The sequence below is a fragment of the Aythya ferina genome, assembly GCF_964211825.1.
Source record: "Aythya ferina genome assembly, chromosome: 3".
In the NCBI taxonomy this organism is placed as follows: Eukaryota; Metazoa; Chordata; class Aves; order Anseriformes; family Anatidae; genus Aythya; species Aythya ferina.
Genome location: NC_140298.1, coordinates 22,458,757 through 22,485,939, shown reverse-complemented (window position 1 = coordinate 22,485,939; position 27,183 = coordinate 22,458,757). Strand labels below are relative to the sequence as shown.

Genomic DNA, 27,183 nt, shown 5'->3' with positions numbered 1-27,183 from the left:
AGTATTGAAGAACAATTTAGCTTCCTTGCCACTAAGATGCAAACTCACCTCTCAAACCTTGCTTAATGCTCCCAAGCCAATCTTGAATGCAGAAAGTGGTTATTCAATTCCTTAACTTCTAGAGTGCTGGAGCCCCAGCCTGTGTTTCTGTACTAACCACATGACCATGGAATTCAAGAGCTCAGGGTGTTCAGAGTTTCCAGCTCTGTTCTGCCCTTCAGCTGAGGAGGTCTGTATCCCCCACCATCTTCATGCATGAAGTGAATCAGTAATTTTCTAGGCCAGTCCAGCATAACATTCAGTTAATCATTCATCTTGCAACAGCTGCAGTTACTCAGCTTTGACTTAATTCTTCAGCTTGGTCACAGCTGGTTCAATAAGGTAGCATTCTCTGGTTACAATGTCCATTCTGAATGAAAAATGGCACTGAAACAAAGCAGTCAGGGTTTAGCAAAAGGAATTTGCTTTTTATTATAACCTTCCTTTGAATACAGTGTCATTTGTGCTTCTGATCTCTGACCAGACATCTGTTAAAAAAAAAAACAAACAACCCACACCTCACAGTCCTCATGTAAACTCCTGGACTAGAACAGCTGCAGCTGAATGATGTGATGGAGAAGGCAGGTAAGATAGCATTTTACTTAAAAATTATTTCCACAGGAAATGATTTGATTTACATTTTTCATGAAATTAGTTCATTCACCAACTGGTTACAGAGGCTACATTTAATTAGAACTAGCCACACAGGTACTTCCTTTCTATTGCACGTTTAGAGTAGGTTCAAGTCCATCACAAAAAGGTTCTTGCAGCCCAAGAGGATGGATGAGTTTAAGGTGATCATAAATGCACATAAAGATGTCTGCAGCAACTGGATAAAAATTAATCCTGCAAAAGCTGAAATATACTGAAATGAGACAAATGGCTTCAAACAGAAAACCATTTCCTAAAATCCTGACCGCAGGAAGTGTGCTAGAGTCCATTCCACTGAGCTGCTGACCAGAGACTGCAGTCAGGGCTTCTGCGCTGGAGGCTGTGTATAGTCCTTGGAGCCTGCTGGTGCTGGAGGAGGGCCTGCAGGGTAGTCTCTAGGTGCTGACAGAGGCAAGTCTCTGCTAGGAGAAGGTGTATAGTCCCTTGAGCCAGGCGGGGGTAGCTGTGGGCCTTGAGGATAATCTCTCGGGCCAGGAGGACCTAGAGGTCGGAAGGAAGGGTGCCCACGTCCATACGCTCTAGGATCTGGAGGGGGTGGTAGCGGGCCAGGGGGCAGATCTCTCATTCCTAATGGTGGGCCAGGTAAGAAATCTCTTGCAGCTGGAGGTGGTAAGGGAGCGCCACGAACTAGAAGGAAAGGAAAACATGAGAGGTAAATTAAAGTTTATTTTGACATAAACTTTGATGCTCCCAATTTCTTCCTCACTTATTAATTTGCTGGAGCAGTTCTGGGGTAGGTCATTGTCACATGGCCTGTGAAGTCTGCATTAGTTATATTCTCATGCCTTTTGGCTGCTCGTTTCAATTTTAGACTAAGCAGACAAAAACACTTTGGCATTAAGGAGGCTTGGGAAAAAGAAACAGCCAACCAAACCTTCTGAGCCAGACAGCTAGACCTCATGAAGAACGGGGAGGCTGCATTCCACCAGGTGGCAGATTCCCAGCTCTATAGCAGTCTCCCTGAACTTATGCCACTGAGCTTCTCAGTTTCAGCAGAAGGTAATACAATTGTACCTAGGGGCACAGGAAGAGGCCGGGGCCCAAAGTGTCCACGCAGAGGAGCTGGCGGCGGTCCGTAACGAACAGGTGGTGGGGGCGGAGGTCCCATCACTGGAGAGGTCATGATGGGTGTCCCAGGGAAAGAAGGCGGGCCTTTGGGACTAACGTTAGCCTGCGTGAGATCAGGTTAAAAATCCAGTATGTTACTCACTGCATCAGAGAAACCTCGACACTGCTGAACACCACAACCACTCACCTGAAGGCCGAAAGGTGGAGAAAACAAGAAAAAAAAAAAAGACAGCCCAAACTGCAGTAACCAAGTAGAAGATAAGGAAATACACTGCACCATCACTGTCCCTTCACCCAGAAGGCTGCGTGCACTACCTAGGAGTGAATACTTCGTGTATCTTCTGAGATGGCAAGTTTCTTGAATACAGCTTTAGCTAAAGAGAAGATCAAGCAATCTCTTTTGGCTGATAGCCCTTTGGTAAAGGACCTAGCACCATAAGGTACATGTGGAATTAAATAGGACAGGTAAGTCAGCTTCTTAAGATTACTGTAGTCACTCCAAAGTTAAGTGTTTCCCTGCAGCCCTTAACAAGAAAGGTCTCATTTCCTTAATTCCATTAAAAAAAAAAAAAACAAAAAAAAAAAGACAGCAACCATTCATCATTAGAGAAACCTTTCAAGATATAAGCCCTTGGTTAGTTTTGCAGAGTATTTTGTTATTTAGCAGTTCAGAACAAGAACACCAAGCCTGTTACTCTTCTCCATCAAAGCAGCGTAACACCATATTCAGCCTCTGAATACTCACTGTAGGTGGTTCAATAGATGAAGGTGAATCAGTAGTTACACAGGGGGCCTCAGACTCTTTGGGAGAGGGCTGCTTTTTTTGGTGAGGGTGGAAGGGGACAGCAAATAAGGATAGTGACAGGATATAGACAAGACAGAACATGACACAGTTAAAGGAGCAGCAAGAAGTACAGTGAATCATGTATTAGAAATGGTTCCTGAAGGTTGTTTTTTTGTTTTTTTTTGTTTTTTTTTTTTTCAGCTTACCGCTCTATCCATTGCTGTGGAAGGGGAGGAGGTTCTTGGCCCACTACTGATCAGGGATGCTACAGCAGGCCCAAGATCTGTAGAGAGAGCCATACATCTTTTAGTGATGCTCTGGGAAAAGGAATATTGGTCTTGAAGTTCCAATTCTGAAGTGAAAAAATAAGCAAGTACATTGCAATTGGTTGCAGAGACCACATAGCTTACCAGGCACAGACATCCTTCCAGGAATCTCTGGTGGCCTTCGTGGAACAGAGGGGCCATCTACCACTGTACCTTAAGGGAAACACCAGAGATTCTAATGAACACATGCTCAAGCTATTTCTATTAAAATAAATAAGTCTCTGCATTACTAAAGCAGGTGTCAATGTCCCTACAATCAAGATCAGACCTCCTTGGGTTTGTAGCATATAGGATACACAGGACAGGAAAGAAGCTTCACTGCTTACCAAATTCACCTCTTGAGCCTTCCCTTCGAGGAGCAGAAAGGGGCCGACCAGGAACTTCTATCATCTGTGTCGGTGATGGATTTCCTCCACTCACAGGCGATGGGCCGAAAGAGCCATCTCTACTTAAGGGCCCTACATCAAGAAATAAAAAAGTGATGTACTTTCCTACAATGTATCAAAGCCTTTTTTTTTTCTTTTTTTTTTTTTTTTTTTTTTAGAATAAAATAATTTGAAGACCAAAGTTTTGGGAGAAATGGCAGTATTTACCTCGTCGTGGTGGAACTTGACGATCGGGTCTGCCTGGAGTTGGCTTCACAATTAACGGTCTTTGAAGCATAACAATTTTTTGGTTCACTTCTATTAATCTAAATTTAAAAAATAAAGTTATTTTTAATTCAAGTAGCACATGTGAGTTGCATTCATTAGCATGAAACAGTATCACAAGCAAACTGCATTGTAAAATGTTACAGCTTTTACCAAGAAATCTTACTTCAACCATCAAAACAGTTTAATAGTTTAAACATCAGTTACCTTGTATGCACACTGCACATTTTACACAAAAAAAACTGAGCAACTGGCATAGTTTGAGCTCCTCCCCTCCTAAGAAACACAGCATGTTCACAGTGCAATAAAGACAGCCTGTACTGTACTTACTTTTGTCTCAGGTTGGCTGCTTCTCTTTTTTCTTCAGCCAGAGCTCTCTCAGCAGAGCGGGCAATAAGCTGTGAGGGAAAATTTTGCCAGCTGCATTAACTGGACCAGCCTGAAGCCAAATATATATATATTTTTTTGTATCAGAACGGGAAGGACATTCTTACCCAGTTGTCGTGTGCTTTTTTCTCATGAGCAGCAATCTGAGAAGAAAAGAATTGTATTAGCTTTTATTTGTCCAACAACTAACATTTCCAAGAACTCAGAGCATTAAAAGGATGCAGGAAATGGTGACACAATAGCCAGCAAGCAGGTCATTTACCTGGTTTTTGTATGATCTCTCTGTTTTTTGCAATTCTTCTTCCATATCTTGAATCCTTTGCCTGTATAAAAGGAAAGAGGCTTAAATAAGTTTTTTCCCAGCAGCTGAAGTAAAGGAAAATAACGGTCTTCAGAAAAAATAAGTTACTTGTAAACTTTCACTTCCTCAATGGCCAGCACGGCTTTTTCATCTGCAGCAGACAATTTCTGCTCCTTCTCCTGGCGCTCATATTCTTCTTGAGTTAGTTTTCTACATAGGGGAAAAAAAAACTGAACAGTGCAACACAACAAAAACAAACAAACAAAGCAGCAACACCATACAACCATACTACATCTACTACAACTCAAAATCAAGGAAGATTAAAAAAGACAAATGCCATCTTTTAAAACCAACAAACTGTGTGTAAGATCTGAAAATTTACGATGTAGAATTGACTGGAAAGACCTGTCAGAATCTAACAGTTGTAGAATAATTCATCTCTTCAATCCCAAAATTTACTTAACAATTCCACAGATGATAATCCAGATTTAGAAAGGTACAAAGAAATACGCAGAGCTAACATCTAACTGAGGAAAGGTCTAGAGAAAAAGGGGGAATTTAGCACCCAGGTAACAAACACCAACAGTCATCAAATGTGTGGAAAGAAGCTTTTTTTCAGTATTCTCCATATCATTTTATTACGGGACCAATTTTCACACTATTTTTAACCTTATGGTTCGCTAAATAAAAATATTTCCAGAATAATATAAAAAATTAAAGAGGCTCACTGTGTGTTTCTATCTTACAAAAGCTATCCCACAAAACTGGAGACATTAAACTCATAGTAAGTTAACTACTGCTAACAGCCAGTTCAATGTAATCCACCTCCATAGCTACATGTAGAAACAGTTTTTCAGAAATACAGGTAGTCCTAAATTCAAATCAATACGTAACAACAGACAGTGTAACTTCCTAAAAGTTTTGGAAGGAATATAAATTCTTCAGTCAGAGATGCCAAGTTGTTTTTTTTTTTCTTCTTAAAAATTGGGCTATCCTTTACCTCTCCAATACGTGATTATTACATCTGGGTCCTGAGGTTACGAGATATACAGCCTCACTACTGAGGTGCTATACAACCTAAGTTCCTTAGCCTGTTCCAACCCTGTGCTTCTCCCAGCCCACACACTTGAACCTTAGAGCTTCTGAATTCCCCCACATTTGAACCTTAGCGCTTTAAATTGCTTCTCCATTGAATTCCAGTTTTCTTACAGAATTTAACTGACAATGTCCCTGAATCCTACCTAAAGTTTTCTCCACGGAACAAATTTTTTTTTTTAACAGACATTTTAGTAAGTAAATAAACGAATGCATGAATGCTACATGAATAGATACGCATTCGTTCTTCACCAGTAGTGTTTCATTCACCTCAGATATCACCATGAACTCAATTTAGCCCTTTGAAAAAAGCAAAAAGCTCACAAGGCTAAAACAGTAAGTTGCTGCATTATGAAAATTAGATTCATTAAACTAAAAATCAGAATAAGTGAAACAAGTCTTTATCAACATTCTCTATCTTCTCCTTGACAATACGACATACCAACCACAGAATTCTCAGACCAAACCATGCTTGGTCTCCCCCAATTATTTTTTTTTAATCTTTGTTTTTGTAGAAGACAATACTGTGTGTGAAAAGTGACACTGTTCTCAAGTGACATTCTTGAGAATCTGTGCGTAGGCTACTAGTTTGAACTGTATTTAAATGGCAGTCATCAGTTTTCACTCTAAGTTCAACTTGAAACCATTTGACCCTACTGAACAAAGAGCATGTGGATAGTGCTTATGATCAAATATGTTATCTCGTGAAAGAGTAATGAAAGGCTTACTTCTGGAGCGCCATTTCTTTCTGCTGGTAAAGTTCACCAAGAATCTCTACTTTCTGCTGTAGTGTTTTACATTCATTTTCCAGTCGAGCTTTGGCTGATTGTAGCGAACAGGAGTCGTGTTCTAGCTTTTTTATTTGCTCTGTCAGAGAAGCAAAGATAAGCAAAAAAAGTTGAAGGGAAGTTACAAAGAACTGTTATGCCACTTAAGTGTCCTGTTTCTTTTTAAACTACAAACAGCATATTGTCCTAAGCGATTCTTTTGCTAAGCCTACCCACCTTCCAGCTCATGTCTTGCTGTTACTTCGTCACTCAGTTTGGACTGCAGAAGATTTCTATCTTCTTCAACTATGGATAACATAGTTTTTACCTAAAAAAAAAAAAAAAATAAAAAATGTTTAGGTTCTTAGGCATAGCAGTAACATGGCTGCATTTATTAGGTATCTTGTGCAGCATACCCTGGAGACGTCCATCATCTGCTTAATCTGAGTCTTCATCTTTTCATTCTCATTATCTAGAAGATAAAAATAAATTTGTTTTCCTTATTTTTTAACCCCAATTCTCTGGACTCTGTAGCTGTTAAAAATAATACTCCCTGCCTTTTAACCTGGGAGAGGTCCAAAGAAAAAAAGGGGGGGAGGGGACAGGGAAACAGGACAAAATACAGTAATTCAAACAACAAAACTGGTAGATTTATTTCAAAAGGCATTCCAGAAGATTTCTCCTTGTTGCTACTTCTAGCCATGACACTAACATGAATGTGAATGCAGCATCCATTATTGGACACAGTATGTGAAAATCAAGAAGTGGGAATTTACAGCCCACTTATACTGTACAGTTAGAAAAACCACAAGAAAGGGGAAGGATTCAGAATCAGAGACACAGCAAATGTTTACAATATTAAGCAAAACAAACTTCCTAAATAGTCTTGCAAACTTCCACTCCAGTCTTTCATATTAAAAGATGTGATTACCCGAATTAGCTATCTATCCTGAGGTAACCGTAATACTCGTATTAAAATAACTGTAGCCTAGCAACAGAACTGAGATTCTCAGCTTTCAAAACAGTCCTAACTGCTAACTTCATTACACATTTAATTGTTTATCTTTAAAACTCATTACACTTACAACACACCTAAACAGTAATCTAAAAACAACAATCTTAGCGCTTTTATCCACTTCTCCCTTCATTTGGATATTTTGTGTTGACTGGAGGTTCAACCCGTCAGTCTCGTAAACCCACAAGCAGCTACACATGTGGATTCTCCTTGTTCCCCATATGACACAAACATAACACCTTACATGTATATCCTTTAGCTACTGTGTGCAGCAGCCAGCAGGTAGGATTACTGTACCTGGCAACTCTCCATTGGCCAGATCGTCCCCTCTACTCCATTCATGCCCTTCACCATCCTTCTTGGCCTCAGATGAAGGATCTATGTCAAGCTGCTTCAGCTGCATAATGCAGTTAGTTAGAACCTAGTACAGAAATCATAGGATCACTGAAGGAAAACTGCTCTACGTTTTAAGTATTCCAAAGTATTTAACAACACATACTGTTTAAGGCTTGTTACAAAGAACCTACCTCAATTTCATTTTCCTTATAGGCAAGTGCTTCTTCTATGTCCTTCTGAGACTTCTGATACAGTTTAATCTGCTCACTGAGCTCAGTATGTCTCTCACTCCAGCCTTCAGCTTCTTTTAGCAGCTGTACGAAACACCAAAGCAAGACGATTTCTTACATTATTTTGAGTAGAGGCTATGCGTAACAAATCTGTTTTACTACCAGCTCTGGTGATAACCGATCACCACAGGTCAGAGATCAGGTGTGAACTTAATTATCACACATATCACTAGTCTATTGGTAGAACTGGATGCTGGGAATCTTTTTGCGAATTCCACTATTAAGCAGTTTTCCAAATTTTATGTTTTCACATCTGCTATCCCAACATCAGAAACAAACTGCTCACATACTTCAGAACACGAACAACTAATTGCAGCCCAGAGGTTAACCAAACCAGATTCCTTAAAACAGCATTTACTTCATGCATGAAAAAAGAAAGCACAGAGACACTTGCAAGTATCTGCAGAAGTACTGTCATGACATTTCAGGGCTAAAGGGGCTCTTCATTTAGCTTTGCTTCAGAATTGTTTTTTGGCAATTTGTGACTCTGACATCCCAAGTAGCAATCTCCTGATCACACAGTGACACCATATCAGTGCAAGTTTTCTGTGAAGTTACTGACAAAAAACAAATCACTGGAACTGGCAAAGCCTGCGTAACGGAGGCGTGGCTAACTTTCACAAAAAGCCTGTGCAAGAAGCATGAGGGGTTTAAATATTAAAAGTGAAAATTCTAATACATTAAGAAAACTCAGACACAGTAAAGATACACTCAAAAAAACTAGGAATAAAGCCCTGATATTTAAGTCAAAAGGGAAATAGTGTCTGGTCAGAACTTACTTGTTCCTTGCTCTTTTTCAGCCTAGCATTCTCCTCCTGCACATGCTGGAGCTCTGACTTTACCTTTTCTTCATTTAATTTAGCTTCATTAAGGGCTATCTGCACCTACAAATGAAACAAACAAACAAAAAAAAAGAACAAAAAGAGTGATAAAGGTCAAAATGTAATAGAGTAAGAGCAACATATTACCGGGAAAGAGAAAAAAAAAATGTACATGCACAAAGTGAAATCTTACAAGTTAGCATTTTCTATTAGATACTAGGCATGAATTTTCCTGCACAGAACTTATACCTGTGACTGTTGAAAGAATGTAGATACCTTACTGAAGCTTTTCAATACTTAAAGGGGTCTTATAAAAAACAGATGGAGAGCAACTTTTTGCTCAGGCAGACGATGACAGGAGAAGGGGGAATGGTTTTAAAATAAAATAGGGGAGATTTAGATTAGTTGTTAGGCTGAAATTCTTCACTCAGAGGGCAGTGAGGCACTGAAATAGATTGCTCAGGGAAGTTGTGGATGCTCCATCCCTGGAGGTGCTCAAGGCCAGGCTGGATGGGGCTTTGAGGTAGGTGTCCCTGCCCATGGCAGGGGGCTTGGAACAAGATGATCTTTAAGGTCCCTTCCAACCCAAACCATTCTATGATTGTAGATGACAGATAATCTTTACCTCTGAAAGCTCAGCAGAATGCACACTGATAGCCTCTTCAAGTTTCTCCAAGGACTTCTGGCTTTCAGAGATCTATACAAGAAGATGAGCAGTGAGTCTGTATTAACCTAGTACATGGCATAACATCAGTGTGTCATTATTTTAACCTGTGCATGTTGAAAAGCATAAAAAGAATTCTTAACGCCAACAAACTACCATTCACACAAGCCATTAGACTAGCAGCAACAGCGCTGCCTTATCAGCAGGGCAAGGAATAAAAACCACCCTGCACTTCAGAGTCACCTTTCGCCTTTGACTCTGCCTGTGCATGGCTGGGAAAGCTCCCTTTATACCTACGCTGCCTAGAACAAAAGTACCACGTGTTGCTGTCATTAGCAACAACCTTTGATCAAAACACTAAAGAACTTGTTGGAGCTTTCTATTATTTCAGCAAATCAGGCTTTAAAAAGGGGAAGGAAAAAAAAGAAAAAAGTATCACCTCTGGACACAAATTAGGGGCAGCTTAGAGATCTTCACATTTACTATCAAATTAGATGCTTCCTCTAATCACAAGAACAGTTCTCTTACCAGCCTGAAACCTTCAGCCCATATTGTTATGGAACTTCCTGGCTTTTGCTAGGATTTATTAGACCAGCCCACAAGTGGAATACATCTGTTTATGTATGAAAGTATAACTACAGAAGCTCACCAAATCTTAAAAAAACAACAAAAGTCAACAGAATCTCCTCCCAAACTTGGAATGAACCTGAAATTTCATTTCAGTTCTTTTTGGAGGTGGGTCATCTCATTTTCTATACCTCTCTCCGTAAATGAACAGGATGCAGCCAGTTTGTAGGGCATTTTAAGGACAATGCAAGACCTTAGTATGATTGCTCTTACTTTTTTCTGTTTCTTCTCATTCTGTTTTCTCTCAGTTTCAAGCATTGAGTGCAGACTTTTTATTTTGTCATCCAGTTTACGATTTGCTTCTTCCAGTCCTTTGACAGTGTCCTACCAAAAAAAAAAAAAAAAAAGGGTACAAGACCAACTAAAGCAAGTTATTTTATTAGCACATTTGTGTTTAGTACAGAGATGATTAACTATTCCTTACCTTAAGCCCTGCAGTTTCATCAGAGAGAATATTTTTTTGCTCTTGAGCTGCTTTCACTGATTCCTTTGCTTGCTTTATCTAAGCACAAGAACAACCAACAGAACTGAGGAAACTGTCAACGTAATATTCAGTAAGAACAGAAAATAAGAATATACTACCTGTTACACCTACTATGACAATAAACCAATAACAAAGTCAGGAAGGCAAGAGGCAAGAACCTAGAATGATACCTTTTCATCATATTCTGACATCTTGTCTAGGATTTCCGTTTTTTCTTGTAGAAGCTTTTTAATCTTTTCTGCAAGTTGCTTATCAGTCACTAGGAAGAAAAAGAAAGCTTATAGTAACTGTACTTCACATCCTGGAGGAAAAAAAAAAAAAAAAAAAATCAGAGCTATCACTTTAGGGAACATTTTCAAGAAAGGAATAAAGCACAAGTCAGGACAGTTGTAAATTTCCTGGCAATTAGCCCTTTCTGCAGTAGTCTGAGCATCTCCAGCTTTCATTTAAAGCTAGGACTGAAAACAAGACCATAAAGCATTAAATACTGATGCAAAGCATAGGGCTCTTGCATCCAGTTCACAGGAGCTGGTCACTGACCACAGAGCAGAGAGAAGCGAGGTGCTGGCTAGAAAAAGAAAAGGTACATTCAAGGGAAGAATTGACAGTGAGGATGTTGGAGTGGTCTCAGACTGCTGTGTGATACTCAAGGGAGATGCAACCATTTTCCCTAACAACTACTTCTTTCTGCTGTATAGGAACTGAATGTTTGGTCAGCAAATGATGAAAAAATAGGATGAAAGCTCTAAGTTGGTGGGAACAGAAAAGAGACCGTCAGCTAGCAGATGGCATCACTGAGCCTCATGGAGCTGCACAGCTTTCTAACAGACACTGTTTCTGGACTTCAAAAAGGGCTGTGACCTTTCATCCTGAAGGTTCTAAGAACTGTTCTTTAGTCATGCATTTGCTTCTCAACCCCAACACCTCTCCAACCAACCTTTAGGATTCATTGTTCATTATTAACATACTTAAATTACTTTATTGCAAATTAACGCCGATCCAATTGGAATTCTTTTTCAAGTCCTAAACCACCCCCGTATTTGAACATCCCAAGGCCCATTTGCCTCACAGCAAATCCTGGAGCACGAACAACAGGAAGCACCGGTTGTTCCAACTGCATCCTACACAGTGCAATTGCAACTGCTACTCCTCTGTCCTCTTTTACGTGAGGGCTCCTGACCTAGATGTCTCCCGGCCCTTCCTGCTTCCAGCAACAAGTGCTGAAGTACAAGACAGTTCTGAGCACTTTAAGGGGGAAGGAATCCCCACATGAACCCACTCTCCCAATTTTACTGTTGTGATAAACAGCAGATAATAGATTTTATCTTCAGTATTCCAAATGTAATCTATCATTTAATGCATTTTTGTCACTGTTAATGTTCCTCTATTTTATATAAAGGCTTTTCAGTACCAACTGAATCTATCATACTTGAAGAGTATTTGTACTTAGCTTCAGTAGTTTCTATACAAGAAAACATTTAGGAGAAAAAAAAAAAAAGATTAGACCCACATTCCACGTTCTTTCAGGAAAGGCTTTTAAGTAATTTATATACCAGAATAACAGTGTTAGTGAAGAGAGAAAAACACATGTTTTCCAGAAAAAAATCCCCTTACAGACTTAAGATGGATTTTTTTCGTCTTGCCAATCTGCATGAACTGTATGGAAAGAAACTGCCGTACAACTAAAACAAAACTAGAGAGAGATGACAAATAAATAGTATGGTTTGTGAGGAAATAAGCAGAAAGAATATACGAAGACGATTCTTTCATGTTTTCATTTTGTATTAAATTACAAATTGTAGCAGTCACCATACTTTGAATTCTACTTCCTTTCCACTCAGTACCAATCTTACATACATCAAGCTATGAACTAGCCACAGGAATATCCACGTATTTACGTCTACATTTAGAAGGTCTCTTCACAACTGTAAAGCAACTAGTTTCAGGCTCCCTTCAACACAAAATGGCAAGAGGAATTGGATACTGCTTTTTGTGAGAAGCACCAAGCAAAAGCAAATTCACTGTGTTAGAAAACAGAACAAGTTCTTCTCCACTGCCATCATACCAATTAACCAAGGATCGCATTTAAGTTGAACCAAGTGGAGCTTTTCCTTGCCTTTTTTTTTTTTTTTTTTTTAATTTGCAGGTGTGGAATGCATTGTTTCTCCCAGTCAGAGCATGTTCCAAATAGTCAGATTTAAGTAAGCATCACCTACCAGCCTAGCTTATACCATAACCAGATTTAGCATTATCCTTGAAAGGAAGTGAAGATTAACACTGTCCACTGAAATGATCTTTAACATTTTTATATGCCTAACCATCAAGTACACCAAAAAGCACAGTGAAACCTACCTTGATAGATTCTACTCTTTACCTACAGAAAAAAGAAAAAAAAAAGAGAAAAGAAAAAAATTAGCCATAATGAAGTGAAAGTGTCCTTTTTTTTTCCCCCTATGGAAGCAAGTTACCACACATACCCAGATTAAAGAAGCATACAGAAAGTACATCCATCACTGCCAACAAGAGTGTTGAATAACACCACAAACAAGCTTAAGCTGTTTTCTAATAAAAGCTTCTAGGCTAATGCCCTGTCCTAGTGCCGAAGTAAATATCTGTTTACTTAGTCACTGAAAGGTTGCCAGTAACTGGTCACATCCCATTAAAAAACAAAAACAAAACAAACAAAAAAATCCCAACACATGAAAATTGAACTATTTTGCATCAAACAACAATCATGAACCTGCAAACATAAAAAACACTTGCACCCCCAGCCTGATCCACCATCCTAAAGCAACGCATGTTTGCATTACAGGGGCTCATTTCAAAACTAACACCATTAAAGAAATGCACAAGCTCCCCTTTTTATGCTGTTATGTATCAACAGTATTTTGCATTTGAAACTGACATAGTGCATTAAACATCAAAAGTCAAGCAGTGAAAAAAATTACCGGTGTTACTCCAGATAATATTTGGTTTTAGTTTACTTTTGTCAAGACAAGATGAAGTATTCCACAGATTTCCAGTGCATGCCATCACTGAATTGGATAGCTATAATATAAGCTGTACATAATGAGAGCTGATGATGGCATTTTTCTTGCACTGAAAGTTATCCATGCATGAAAGAAGGGGAGAAATGCAAAGTGAGAAGCAGAGTGAGGAAGAGGATCTTCGGTGAGAATTATGATCACGTTTTTAGGTTTTGTAGTATGGTGTTATGGACAATATGAAGGGTGTGATTAACTGCTTGTTTTGGACAGCAACAGGCTCCAGCATATAGAAAGCTTTTCATTGCAAATATTCACTGACCCTTTCTCTCTTCGGCCTTCTAGATCAATATCATGTTCCCCTGCTTTGCTTTAGAAATGACCTCTTACTAAGAAATCTTCAGTTAAAAGCTTAAAAGGAATGCCTTCTTAGTTTCAAGAAAATTACAAATTACTTTAGCTATGAACCCTAGCATTTGGTTCATATTAATGCTTTAAACGGAAAAGGTAAAAATGCCAAAAAATGCATATTGCTTTGGCGTTGGTAATGCTGGAAGTTTAGTCACAGAATACCGCTCAGCCAGTTAAGTATCAGTAAGCTCCTAAGCAGGAATTGTACTCACTGAAAGGCAGGTTCTCCAGAAGATTACAGCGAGCGTGGCAATTCCCACTAAGGCAGTGATAATAATAGGCTCCCATGGAAGTCCATGGAAATCAGGCCCAGGACGAATATCCTCAGGCAGGGTAGCAACCAACTAAAAACCAATTAACATTGAAAACTGTGAACACGCTTGCAACAAGCACACGGGTAAGACAAGCAGCCTGACAAACGCTTTTATCCCTCTCACAAACCCAGAGAACCATCTAGAGCTTTCTTGCAGGCTGTCTGTAAACCGAAAACCGAAAACACAGAAAGAAAACCACCAGGCTGCTGCGCTCAGGAGAGCGAGCGGGCGCTTGAGAGACACCTGACAACCACCCCCCACTGGCGAAGGACGCGGCTCTCCGTGCACTTCGTGACGGGGCGCCAGCAGCCGTCGGCTCTCCCCACAGATCTCGAGGCGGCCGGAGCCTCGGGACAACGCCGCCGTGCCCCGTTCCCGAGCAGGGCTGACCCCTCACCACCGCGGTGCCCAGCAGGCCGCCCCCCCCACCCTCGGGAGCCCCGTCCCATGGCCGGTGGGTAGCCGAGCCGAGCCGAGCCGAGCCGAGCCCAACGTCCGTTAACGTTCGTTACCGGCCGCCCGCGCGCGCTGCCCCTCCCTCACCTGCAGCAGGCGCCGTGCCGGGGGGGCCGCCAGGCGCGCGGGGCCGCCCGCGGGCTCCATGGCGGCGCGAGCCAACTCCAGGCACACGTCAGCCCGCGGCTCCCCCCGCCCCCCTCCGCCGCGTCATCGGCGCGCGCCGCGACTCACCTGCAGCAGCAGGCGGCGGGCAGCGGGCCCCGCCCCGCCCAGCGCTGCCCCTGAGGCGCCGCCGCCTCCTTCGCCGTCGCCGGGGGCTGCGGGAGGGAGAGGAGCGGAGCGTTAGGCACCGAGCCGCCCCTCCTGCCGCCCCGAGCTCACCCCAGGGGGCAGCCCGCTGTTACACGGGGGGTCCCCACCCGGCTCGCTGACACGCTGCTTCCCCGCCTGGGCAGCGGTTCCCGCAGGAATTCCCGGCGAACAGCGTGTAACCGCAATGAAACGCGTCGCGACGTGGAAGAGGGGTCTAAAATGCAGCTGAATCCCATTGCTCGACTCCATATAGAACCCAAGAGCCGTTTAAAATTCGTTAGCTACCTTTACATCCAAATTTTCCCCTCAGCAGTTGCTTAAAAATGCTCGGCTAAGGGTGCCGTACCTCAGGTGCACACACAGGCTGAGCAAGAAGCACCTGAATTTTGTCTAAATGCTCAGCAAAGCACAATCAGAGGTGAACGCAGAACAGCAAAGCTGGGCTTAGCACAGAGAACGGTCACAGGTAATTTGATATCAAAACAGAGCTCGGGACGATGACAGTAACAGGATCCCTCCTTGGCACAAGGAGCGGTCAGCAGAGGTCAGCATGTTTGCTCCAGAGGGAGAGGGACTGAGTTTAATTTTGCTCCCCTCAGCAGAACTGAGTCAAACCTTTCTCCTCCTCCAACCAACCCTTTAGCCAGAAATGACTAGGTGGCTTAAGTGAGGCTATAGTCCTGCTGGAAAATACTTTTGGCAGGGATATAGCCCAGAGTCACAAGTTTGAAAGAACAAGATCATGATTCTACAGCCTAATGGCTGGATTGCCAGTCCACTCTGCAAGTGAGGAAACCTGGGCTTCCAGTCATTTCTGCTCTTATCTGCTACCACCCCGAGACACAGTATACCAGCCCTTGCATAGAGTTAGGATTACAGTGCTTACAAGAGAACATTACTTTTCTCTTTCTGTAGCACAAAAAGGTAGTAGAAAAATCTCTTCTGCAATGAGTGGCAGCTACACAATACTACCACTAGAGGGACTGTCACATATTATTAAAATCTGTTAGGATTACAGCAACACAGAATTGAAATATTAGTGAAAAATCTTGCTATTTGCCTATAAGAACCATTCAGCCATGCTCCTCTAAGAGCAACATAACAAAACAACCAGATTCGAAAAGGTTACCTGCAGCAGTATCTTCCCTGGCACTCTCTTCTGAATCAGTTGACCCAAACGAAGTATCAACCAGTGGCAATCTTCTTTCACTATTGTACACTTCTTTGGCTTCTGTATTATCCGAAAAACTGGCTTCTTCAAGCTCAGGTGGAACATTAACACTTTTCTCATCCTCCTCTTCAGTACTCTGAACTGGCCTCTTATCTTCAAGCTGCTGAAATTTCTGATTGCTCTCATCAGCAGCATTTGGATTCCTGACAGCATCTGTGTCATATTCATCTTCTTTTGCATCACCTGTAACAGAAAGACATGATTTTAAGCATTGAACTGATGTGCATTTCTTACTCCCAGCAATCTCCAGTGAAATACTGCATTTGACAAAGCTATCTTGGCACTTTTTGACACTTCAACTTGTGTACTGCTTCAATATATTCTCGGTCAAGTTTTAGTGGCATCTAATTAAACGTTCACATGGAATTTACAGAAGGTATCAACCACTGACCATGCAATGAGACATTTCCATTGGTTGTGATGTGACTTTATCAGAAATCACATACTGAATGTTTATTACCATGAAAGAAGTCTTGCTAAGAGCATGTCTTACTACAAAACAAATAGCAAGACTGTAGCAAACTCCAGCACGGGTTCTTCCCCTGCTAAAAGATCAGTTTGTTCAGTATTTCTACTCTTTTTTATGAACGTGGACCAAAATAAGACAATAGAGACATCTGAGACTTTTAGGTGCGTGGATTTAGTGCCTGAATGCTGCATTAGGGGCTAGCTAGTTCAGAAAAAAAGACTCCTCTAAGTATCCTAGACCATTCAGCACTTCAGTGTATGCATATCCACATTTCTTGAAAGGGGAGCTGGATGTCTCCTCCTAGCTGTATTCACCCTCTGATCCCCCTTTCCTGCATAGAATCTGGCCCATAAAAACAAACATAGCGAGCACAATCTCTCGCAGGATTTCCCACCCAGCACAACGGCAAAAATATGCATTAAAAAGAAATAAAATGCCAGCAGATTCTGCAGGGCTTTTTCCAATTCTACTCCCTCGCCCTCTTCTTAAAGCCTCTCTAGGTTACATAGCATCGTCTGGGATACAGTTTTACTACATCTATTGACTGGTTTGGGGTTTAATGATTTATTGATCTTGTTTGATTGTTTTTTATTGTGCAAATGAAGAACACAAAGCTTTCATGAACTCTACACAGAATGGCCATCATACATGCATTTAAACATCCTACCTTGAGCATTCAGCTGATCATCTTCCTGTTCAAGAAAAGATGCCAGTGGGACACTCTCACTTGCGGACGAATATTTACTTCTTAAAGAATATATTAATTCCTGAATATCATCCATCAGTGCACTCTCTTCATCATACAAATCCATCTCTTTCACCACCTCCTCTTTATTTTCTGCTACCCTGGAATCCAGAACTTTCCCTACCACATCCATAATGTTTGATTCTGAAAACTCAAGTATCTGGTCCAAAGCTTTTTCTATATCTTCATTATTATTGCTTGCCTTCCGAGCAAGCTCCATCTCTACCTTCATGTCGTGAAACATGGCTTCTATCCTAATCACGTGTTGGAGCCCCAGATACTTGTATAGACGCATTACACGCTTTTCATCAAGGAAACCTCTAATGATTGTGAGCCGCTTCACAGACTCGCTGTATTCTGTCACGGTGTCATTTGTGGCTGCTGAAATGTCAGCAGGGCTGGGGAAACGTGCAGACTGCTGGTGGTCATTTCCTGTATCTGCTATATTTTGCTTCTCTTTTGAGCCTCTCTGTGGAATGTCCTCGGGGACATGATCTTTCCTTTGGTGAAAGTCATTGCTGTCCTCCATGTCAGAAGATTTGAAATTATATTCTTCCACAGATGACGGTTCCTCAGCTTCAGAAGACTCCTCATCATCTTCTGCGGTATGTTCCATCTCATCCAGTTCAGCATCTTCATTTGCTGGTACATCAAACTCTTTGTTTCCAGTCTTGTGTTCATCTTGCATGCTTATTATTTTTTTAGCCTCCTCAGAAAACGAGTTTGTTTCCTCTCCTGTTTCATAAGTAGGATCTGCAGTTCCTGAAAAAGCTTCACTTGGTATTTTTAATTCAGGGTTTCTTCTTTCAACATCTAGTGTATTACCCTGTACATTTGCAACCCTTGCATGCAACAGCTTTGCACTTGCAGCATTCTCATCTTCCAGTAGTTCTTCTTCCACTTGTTTCAAGTCAGCTTCATCTTCAGCATCTGTCTCTTCAGGTTGTAATTCTGGCCTTAGGGCTTTTTCTCTAGCTAAATTTGTGCCAAGATCTTTGTTTGAATCTTCATCCTCAATATGAGCAGTTCCTTGCTGGGTAAAATTTGCTCTATTAGTATTCTGTGCAGTACCTCTTGATTTTTCTTCAGGGGAACTTTTTTCAATGCTTTTTTCAAATCCTGTCATCTTGCCAAGATTTCCTGAAAGCTCTTCTTTCACATCTGCCTCTGAATACTCAGTTTCATTTTCCCATGGCCTAGGTTGCTCAGCAGCTCCCCTATGGCTTGGGTGTCCCTCACCTGCAGGTGTTTCTTTCATGTTTCTCCCTTTTATTTCAGGTTCTTCTTTAAAAGAGGCGGGTTTTTGATTTTCATGATCAGCCTCCCCTCTTTGTTTTGAATCTTCTTCATGTCTTAGAATTTCTTTCTCCACAGCAGGCATTCCATGCTCCAGTTTGGCTTTTAAAAGCTTAGTATCTCCTGTGTCACTTTGAGATCCATTTTGTACCTCTTCCACTGGTTTGGCTGGAACATCAGCAGAAGGATGATCTCTTCCTTTCTCCTTCATTTTCTCCCATAACTTTTTGTGCTTTAAATCACTCTCAGAGATCTCTTCCAAGGTGTCATCCTCAAACTTCTTCTCCTCTTTCTCTATTTCAGCAAGTGGCACTCTTTCTGGACTTTTGGTCACATCACCAGCAGGTAGACCTAAAGCATCTTGCTTGCTTTCAACAAAGGGTTTGGTCTTCAGACCATCTCGTGGACTGGGTAAAGCATGAGGATCAGGCACGGTTGTACTTTTCAGCTCTTTAGTATGCAACACCATTTCATCAGCCATAAGCGGCTCTTCAAGCTCTTCGGTTTTGTTTGCTTTTTCTTCTGAACCTGGATCTCTTGCACCTATAGGTTCATTTCGAAGGAGCTCTTTGGAGAAATCCTCAAGTTGAGCTGCTGGTGCTTCTCTCTTGCTAATTAGCATCACCTCATCCTGTTTCTCCTTTGTTTGCTCAGATTCAAATCTGTCCACATTCATACTGTCCCCTGACTTAGTGAAGGCATCCTTAATTAATGCATCTGAATCAAGTTCTTCCTCATCATCTCTTTGGTTATTTAGCTCCATAGCACCTTCATTTTTGTCAAATTCATGATTTTTTGACTCAAAGCTGTTGTTTTCATCAGCATCTGAATCCCCTAGGGATTCCTCCTCTTCTGCCATAAATGACAGCAAAGGGATTTCTTCAGATGGATCTGCAAAGTCTGACTCCTTGTCTGAATCGTGAGCATTAATGCTCAAGTCTTCATTAAAATCATCTTCCGATGATGTAACAAGGCGAGTCACTTCGTCATCTGATACAACAGCATCAGCAGTTGAGCCAAATTTTGTTTTCAAGTTTATAGAGAGCTCTCTGTCTAAAAGTGTATAGGCATCGACTTCTTCGCTCTCTTTGTCAAGTTGACTGGTTTCACCCTGAGCAGTACTAGTGTTTTTGGTATTTTCACTTTCTAGCCCTTTTAGTCTCTCATTTAGTGTTCCTTGCAAGTGCTCATGTGCAATTTGATCTCCCTGAGAGTTTTCTTCATGACTACTGACACTGGAGTCTACCCTAGTACCTTCAGTTCCTTCTATAAGAAAACTATCTACTTCCTCTGTCATGGTGAGGGCTTCCTTGTCTTTCTCTATGCTTAGTTCAACATTGTCTGCCTCCAAAGCATCAAGGGACTGTACTGTATCAGCCTTTTCAACCTCCTCCTCCCCTTCAGTTCCTTCAGCTGCTTTTGTCCTTGGATCGCTTGATTCAGTTTCCCTCTCATTTGCTATTGTCTCTTTCGATGACTTCAAAAGTTCATCCACATTATAATTATCAAAATCATCCCTTCCACCATCAAAGCAAACAAAGTCTGTTTCCTGAAATGAAAAATAAGATGTAGTCAATTTCTATTTTCTACAGTGAGGAGATACAATCCATTTGGTTGACTGCAGAGATGCAGCAGCAAAGCAAATGTTAAATGTTATTAATCATGCAGAATCCTTCATCCTCAGAATTCCTTTTCAAAGCAGTTGAAATTTTGCCCAAGGACTCGTAAAAACCTTAATAAAAAGTTCATGCCTTAACCCCGTCAAAGACCTCCTAGCGAGGAACAAAACGGAAGCCAGCAATGGACTTGACAGTATTGTAATTTACTCGTCATCCACATCCTGAATTAAAACCAATTCTATTGATGAATGCAAATAACAAGAAGAAAATGCCACTAAGCTTCTTTGTCCAAGGCTTTATTAGCTGGTAAATCCTCAGATGACTAAGCCCTCCAAGCAGGAGCTGCCTGTCACACAGTTTCTGAAAACGAAATTAAAAAGTCGTGCAAACCACTGAATACAATTTCATAAGGGTCTGAAGCTGCATCCATGCAGTTCTGGAGTTACTAGCTATTAGTACATAAGAGCCATTTGTGTAAGGGTTAAAGGATCAATTCTAAAATCAAAGGGCCAGCATTGCAAGTTTTGTTTGTTTCTGATAATACTTTAAACTTCTAAAGTTTGAAAACAATTCTGTATACCAAACAACTTATGTGTGAGCCAGTTAGCAGTGTTTCCAGAGCTCAATCCAAACAGATTTTGTTGGATCAAAAATGAACTTTTCAAGAAAAGAAAAATCGGTGCCCACATTTTGGTAATCACACATCCATCCACATACATACCTGTGACAAACATTTTGCCACCCAATATATGCAGCTGCTTACCAACAACAGATAACTAACGATTGCCAGTATCTCCATTCTTTTTCTCACTGATAGTACTGAATGCTGAGGAAACAGTAACATCACAAAAAAAAAAATAAAACTTACATCTGTTGGTAACTCTAGCTCCTCATTGGTATAATTATGATTTACTTCAAGTAGATCCTTTGGAAAATATCCAAAATCACTTCCAACCTGCCAGAAAATAAGCAAACAAAAAGCAGTAAGGAAGTTTCTGAAATCATATGACTTAAAATCCTTATTACAGACACTAGTCACAAACACATCAGACTCACTGTCGAGTATTTCTAGATGGAGTTTAACACAGTAAGTAGAAGAAAAAGATTAACAATACCTTGTTTCTACAAGAGTTTTCATTGAGGTTGTGTACCTACATTGCACAGTACCTTTGTGAAGTTGGTAAGTTTTATCATTTGTGCTTCCAAGACTGACATCGTTATTAGCAGAGTCGGGAGTAAAAGCCTGAGCACTCTGGCTCACATGTGCCTTAACTGCTATTCTGTGCTCGCGTTACTGCCATATTTGCCTTCAGTATTTTCTCAGGCAGTAAGCAGAGGAGGGTCTTTGACTAACAAGACTTTCATTTGTGTACAACATTACATGACTGTAAATAAATTTATATTGTAGTTCAAGGAAAATAAATAAATAAATAAATTTCTTAAAGCGGATTTTAAGAAAATGAAAAATTGTCCCTGAGGTAACATAATAATGTATTTAGAAAACTGGGTGGAAAGTATATATCCCCACCTGTCAATGCATCATTGATGTGCAGTGAGCAATATGAACAACAATTAGTTACAGATGGCTATTTGAACGAGAGGCAAGATGCTACGCCAAGGCAAACAGTGGAAGACACGAATCTCCCTTATCACTCACTGGGTAAGATACACAGTAATGCTCACTTGAGAGTTCTGACAGCTGCTGTCAAGAAGCCAATATTAACAGCATGCTATCGCTACACAGATTAGATAATCCAGGCAATTAGAGCCTGGTGGACACACCCAGAAAGGTGCAGCATTCCTAGAGCACCAAAATATCTGGAAGAAAAAAAATTTGGTCATTTCCTCAATTTTTGTTATTGAAAGAGGAAAACAATTGCCAATTTGCTTGCTAAGCAAACAAAGTAAGTACTGGTACACTATGGGTACACTTTATTAACTATTCCTCATTCTTAACCTACAGTCCATAGTTGAGACCTCTGAAGATTGTTAGAGAAGAGGTTAAAAAAATCTACTACATCCCCAATCACACACACTTATTTTGTGAACACACACTAGAGAGACAACTGATTACACTCTTAAGGAAGAGAGATCATGTATGCAGGTCTTAATAGAACAAACCTATTATTGGGAATTGAAATTAAACCAAACAAGTCAAATTAAAACCTTGTCTTTGTGCTGAATACCACGGTTTTATTTTAAATTGACATATTTCTCTCTACAAACATGTATTCCAGTTTTAAATGATCTCTCTTGAAAACAAAAGCTGAAGCTTCAAAGTAGCCTCCTTACAGACTAATATCCATGACTACCATTATAATTAGGCATCACAATTGGGAACTCATTTAGTATAACCCTAGCTGCTGACCATACAAGTCCTCTGCAATGACCCAGTTTGCCACTTATGTGGTTTATGAGCAATACATGATCTGCATGCCCAAAATTTTGTTTCTTTCCCTACAAGTCCAGTCTTGTAAGAGAAAAAAAATATGCCCCACTGTGCAAATAAAGGAAACATTCCTTATTCTATACAGATATGATAGAGGAAAGGCATTATGAATGCCAAGTAAATGAGGGAGAAAAAGATGCATCCTTCACACCACTCCAAAAACAGTTTCACTCCCTTCCAAGACAAATTGCCCTGGTGGGACCAAACCATGAGGCTGTGTACACAGCATCTATCCCCACCAATGCCCACGTGCGACAGCCAGCTGTGGCAGTTTCATCAAACACTGCTGGCTAAGAAGCCAGATCCTTACACCACCTACCTCCATGAAAGAACAGACAAACACCATAGGTACCTAAAACTGCCAAAACACTGATTAAAGAAGAGAGACAATTTGGTCTGCCCTTTCTGAATGCTGGCATTGTTAAGAAAACACAGAGACAACGGGAACAGCTTTCCTGATCCTCTGGATCCTCCAGACATACTCTGCCTTCCTGTCTTATCCAAAATTTACCTTTCTTCTTTTCTATTACCCCACCATATAAGAACAGGGAGGAAGTGTGATCTGCAGCCAAATCCATTTCTTGTAACATGAGGCCAGAAATAGTTTTCTCAACCTTGAATTAAAGTAATAAACCTCAGCCCTTTGCTGTACGATTAAATAACAATCTTCTGCAGCAAGAATTTAGAGCTTCTTTGCTGAAATGTTTTGATAAAAATGAGTGATTTTAACTTGAATTATCTATGCTGTTTTGGAGCTCTGGACCCTACTAAAGACAAAGGCAGAATGCAGGCAAACTGCATAAGAGAAAAATCTACATTGCAAAACTTGACATTGTAAACAATGTGAGGTGGATGCTAAAGAAGAAGCTACTTGTACAGTAGAACATGGTGCACTGGACAATGACAGTACCAGATATGCTCTGCCTTTTGGGGAAAAAAAAAAAAAAGCATTTTCTTGGAACTGAGCTATTCATGAAATTCACGACATAAAATCACTGTTAAATAATGTTCATAGAATTCTCCTAGCGTTTGGCTTTGTGGTATTAATGAGGTTTAAGCAGGTCTGCTAAAAACTGTATGCCAGGTCATGTACAGAATATGTATTACAGCTGGGTGCCAGAAGTTTTCCGTGTGCAAAATACTGAGCTCAACAGGAATTCTGCAAGCAATGAAGTATGACCCAAGTCTTGTATAAAGGCTCTGTTTTGTTATAATACAGTATGTTTACTGACACTGCGCAAAAATCAACAGTAGCTTGAAAAGGGTGGAGTGAACTCGATAAGCAAAGAAAATAAAGCCCAAACCCAACTGGTATAGATTTTTCAGCTTTGGTGAATCTTTCCTTAACAGATCATTTCCCTTCTGGTCAGAAATACTATTGCAATTTTCATGGCTCCTCAAAAATCAATTCCAGGATTAGAGCCTATATTTATAACTCTTTTGAAATAAACCCCAGGTTGCAGTAGGTCAGACTTCTCATACAGACGTTCTCCTGATCTCTGTCCCCATCTGAAGGTCAAAAAGTCAAAGCTGTCCCTTGAATTGATAGCTTATAACAGGCCCTAATAAATAATTTTCCCCAGAACTTCATCAAATGGAAGGAGTCAGTAGGGTAGACACATGGGATCAAATAACGCACATAGGCACGAAGTCATGGGACAAGATACCAAAAGGGCTGTAGCCGAAGGTAACGTGCCTTCCACTGGACTATGTTTGAACGCAGAGCTCACCAGGTAGCTTGTTTTTAATTAGCCAGCAGCACAAAACAGGCATGGGTGGCCTGCATAAATCAAGCTGTCCAGCCGAACCTGGCATAGGAAGTCACAAAGCCTGAGAGAGACCGCAGCACTGCTTGCAAGTAGGGTCAATGGCCTGGTCACACGTACCAGTCCCCTACTGAACCTGCAAGGAGAGGCACCTCTGACCACTCTGCAGCATTTACAAACTAGTTGCAGTATTACTATCTCGGCAAAAGCAGTCACTAAAACCAGGGAAATGAGGAAAAAAAGACCATGGCCACTGACTGAATTGAATTAGCCTAATATCACTGTCCTGTAAGAAACAGAAAACTATGTGACACAATAAAAAATACAACAAACAAGTCGGAGTTTCACAATTCTTTTAGACGTGCCAACTTCAGTTTTTACTTGTTAAACTCAAAGCAAAAATCCTTTTAACTTGGAGACACACCTAACTGTTGCATGAGCTTCCTATCGGTGAACACGGTTAAACTGCAAATTAACTCAGCAATTACCTTAAACGTGTTGTCTGATCTTAGAGCCTGTGCTACATCTCGTTAGTAAAAGATGCAAAATTGGCCCCATGCTACTAATACTCATCTCAAGAACTGGCAAGCCTGGAAACCTGTAACATCTAATTAACCAGATTATTTATGGTACAGTACATGTCAGAAGGGAATTAACAGCACCATACAATTATAAATCCTTCTTCTTTAACCACTGCTGCAGTTTTCTGTTCTCTCCTGTATTGTTCTAATTGGATTCAGCTCCTGCTGAGAGCCTGGCTGTCCACACCCTGCTTGAACAGGTTAGAGAAAGTGATACATCCTGCTTTCCACTAAATCACTGGGCCCACAGCAAACACCCAGCTGTGGCTTTCAACCAGTCTAGACCACTGTCACAGCCAACTGCCTTCCTTTGGTAGCAGGCCAGAGTGAGAAACGAGATTGAAATAAACACTTCGGACACACAAAGAAGGTGTGTGGGGAAGCAAGGGAAGGGGACTAAACAACCGCCACAATTTTCAGGGGAAGCCCACAAAACCATCTCTTCCTTTAGGGTTTCTCAGTTCTGCTTCTGTCAGGCAAGTAAGTTGTATATCATGAAAGCCAAGATAAGTTTTGTTTTGTTATTTTTCGTTTGTTTGTTTTTTAATAAATGTAACTGCAAGTTCACATCTAGAGAAGGGCTTGCCACAGGGATACTCCTTTCCTATTAACGTCACTCTCTCAGATTGCCAAAAGAAAATGACGGCCTAGATACAGTCGCTATTCTGCAAGCTGCTACAATGAGTTACTAAAGCTGAAAGACATAGACATTTTAAAATACAATTTGCCTTAATTCTTTTTAGCTGTGTTACTTTTTCTTCCTTCAATTCTGCATGCAGCTTAGACAAAAAGGACAAGACAGCAGCTGAACATTAGGAAGAGAGATGTAATTAAAACATGTACGTGGAACAATCTAGCAAGATCCCACAGAGGGCAGGATGAGACCACGTCATGGGTAAGTACAAGTGCAGGTTTAAGTCTCCCTAGATGGGATGGGAAGCTTAGCTTCTAGATAGCACAGGGGTCACCACTTACAGTGCTGCAAAGTATGGTTTTCTACACAAGGGAAGCTTTCTAAAAGAAACAGTTTTATCCCACATTAGCATACCCATTTTCCCACAGATTTTAGTACCTCAAGTTGAATGCAACTCCATCCAATTTTACATTGGTCTCAAGACAAAATGGCATTCCTTATGCTATTTCTCTATGTTAAAAACCCCACTCCTTCTTGCAATTTTTTTTCTTTTTGCCTTGTACAAAAAGAAAGTGCCAAGAAGAGCAAAGAGAACAAAAGCTTTGCAGTACTTACACTTCCAGCCCAAAGCTCCGTAGATTTTCCTATTAGTTTGTAATATACATACACTGCTTCTCCTTTCTTAAAATTTACAAAGCGGCAGTCGGGACCTTTAAAATCCTTCATTGCCTTCCCTCGGCACATTAACACTGTAGGGAGAAAACGAAAAGTGGAGTTAGCGTTGGCAGCGCAATCAGGCAAGCCTGATGGGAACGCGCCGAAAACGAGGCCTCCCTGCATTCACGGGGGGCAACTCTCAGGTCAGGAGCTGAGGATGTGATTGAGGGAGTAAGATTGGAGGTTAGAGAGAAATAAACTCGCTGGTGGAGTGCGTGATAAAGCACTCGAGGATTACTTGAGAAGCACGCTACAGAGCTAAGCGTTAACGTTAAATAAGATGGGCTGGGACCTGTTTCACGGCAGACCAGCCTTCCTATTACTCCAAGCACAAAAAGCACCCACGGAGGGCACTTGTGACAAGAGCGGGGGAACCACGAGCCCAGCCGGGTGGGTGCTGCTGGCGAGCGCCCAGCTGCGGGCAGGGGATCGCTGGGGATCGCTGGGGATCCCCTCCCCAGCACCGCTCCCCCGGCACCCTCCCGGGCCCCTCTCCCTGCCCCCCCGCCGCCCCCTTTCCCTCGTTAAGCCCCCTGCGGAGCGGAGCGGAGCGGGCCGTGCTCGGAGGCCCGCGGGCGGCCGCCGCCACTCACTGCTGCACTCGGGGTCCGCGCAGCGCTTGCGCTCGGCGAAGCGGCGGCCCAGCTCGGGCCCGGCGGCGGCGCAGAGCAGCGGCGGCGGCAGGGGCTGCAGCAGCAGCAGCAGCAGGGCGAGGAGCAGCCGGGGGTCCGGCGGCGGCGGCGCTGCGGCCATGTTGGCGGTGGCCGGCGGCAGGGAGGGAGCAGACACGTCAGCAGCGCCGGCGGGAGGGCGATGTGGCGGGGGAGGGCCCGCCGCGGACCCTCCCTCCTCCATCCGCCCGCCGCGGCC

At 41.7% G+C, this 27,183-nt stretch overlaps 1 protein-coding gene and 1 long non-coding RNA gene across 4 annotated transcripts; one reads left to right on the top strand and one right to left on the bottom strand.

Moving 5' to 3' along the window:
- Positions 1 to 440: 440 nt before the first annotated feature.
- MIA3 (MIA SH3 domain ER export factor 3) lies at positions 441 to 27,183 on the bottom strand. 3 transcript variants are annotated; one of them, XM_084515555.1, is made up of 29 exons: positions 26,907 to 27,183; positions 26,212 to 26,345; positions 21,035 to 21,121; positions 17,174 to 20,096; positions 15,936 to 16,220; positions 14,726 to 14,811; positions 13,934 to 14,065; positions 12,679 to 12,700; positions 10,497 to 10,585; positions 10,267 to 10,344; positions 10,056 to 10,166; positions 9,177 to 9,248; positions 8,510 to 8,614; positions 7,632 to 7,754; positions 7,402 to 7,525; positions 6,506 to 6,561; positions 6,327 to 6,417; positions 6,051 to 6,189; positions 4,336 to 4,437; positions 4,189 to 4,249; positions 4,034 to 4,069; positions 3,870 to 3,937; positions 3,483 to 3,580; positions 3,216 to 3,347; positions 2,974 to 3,042; positions 2,770 to 2,846; positions 2,525 to 2,596; positions 1,726 to 1,882; positions 441 to 1,338 (listed from the first exon to the last, which is right to left on the bottom strand). In XM_084515555.1, the coding sequence occupies exons 1-29, from the start codon at positions 27,166 to 27,168 to the stop codon at positions 1,010 to 1,012; spliced, it is 6,120 nt and encodes a 2,039-aa protein (XP_084371681.1). In that variant the 5' UTR covers positions 27,169 to 27,183; the 3' UTR covers positions 441 to 1,009. The 3 variants fall into 3 exon arrangements, with proteins under 3 accessions (XP_084371681.1, XP_084371682.1, XP_084371683.1); XM_084515556.1 differs by having other exon boundaries at positions 2,525 to 2,593; XM_084515557.1 differs by lacking the exon at positions 2,525 to 2,596.
- On the top strand, positions 1,889 to 3,614 carry LOC311434990. Its single transcript, XR_014691866.1, has 2 exons — positions 1,889 to 2,244; positions 3,434 to 3,614. It is a non-coding gene; the product is annotated as an uncharacterized lncRNA (long non-coding RNA).

Excerpts from the sequence above, each read along its gene's own strand:
- MIA3 (XM_084515555.1), bottom strand. The coding sequence starts at position 27,168 with ATGGAGGAGGGAGGGTCCGCGGCGGGCCCTCCCCCGCCACATCGCCCT. Across the intron at positions 12,701-13,933 it reads TCTGGAGAACCTGCCTTTCA|GTAAAGAGTAGAATCTATCA; the intron begins GTGAGTACAATT and ends TTTTTTCTGTAG. Across the intron at positions 10,167-10,266 it reads ATGAAACTGCAGGGCTTAAG|GACACTGTCAAAGGACTGGA; the intron begins GTAAGGAATAGT and ends TTTTTTTGGTAG.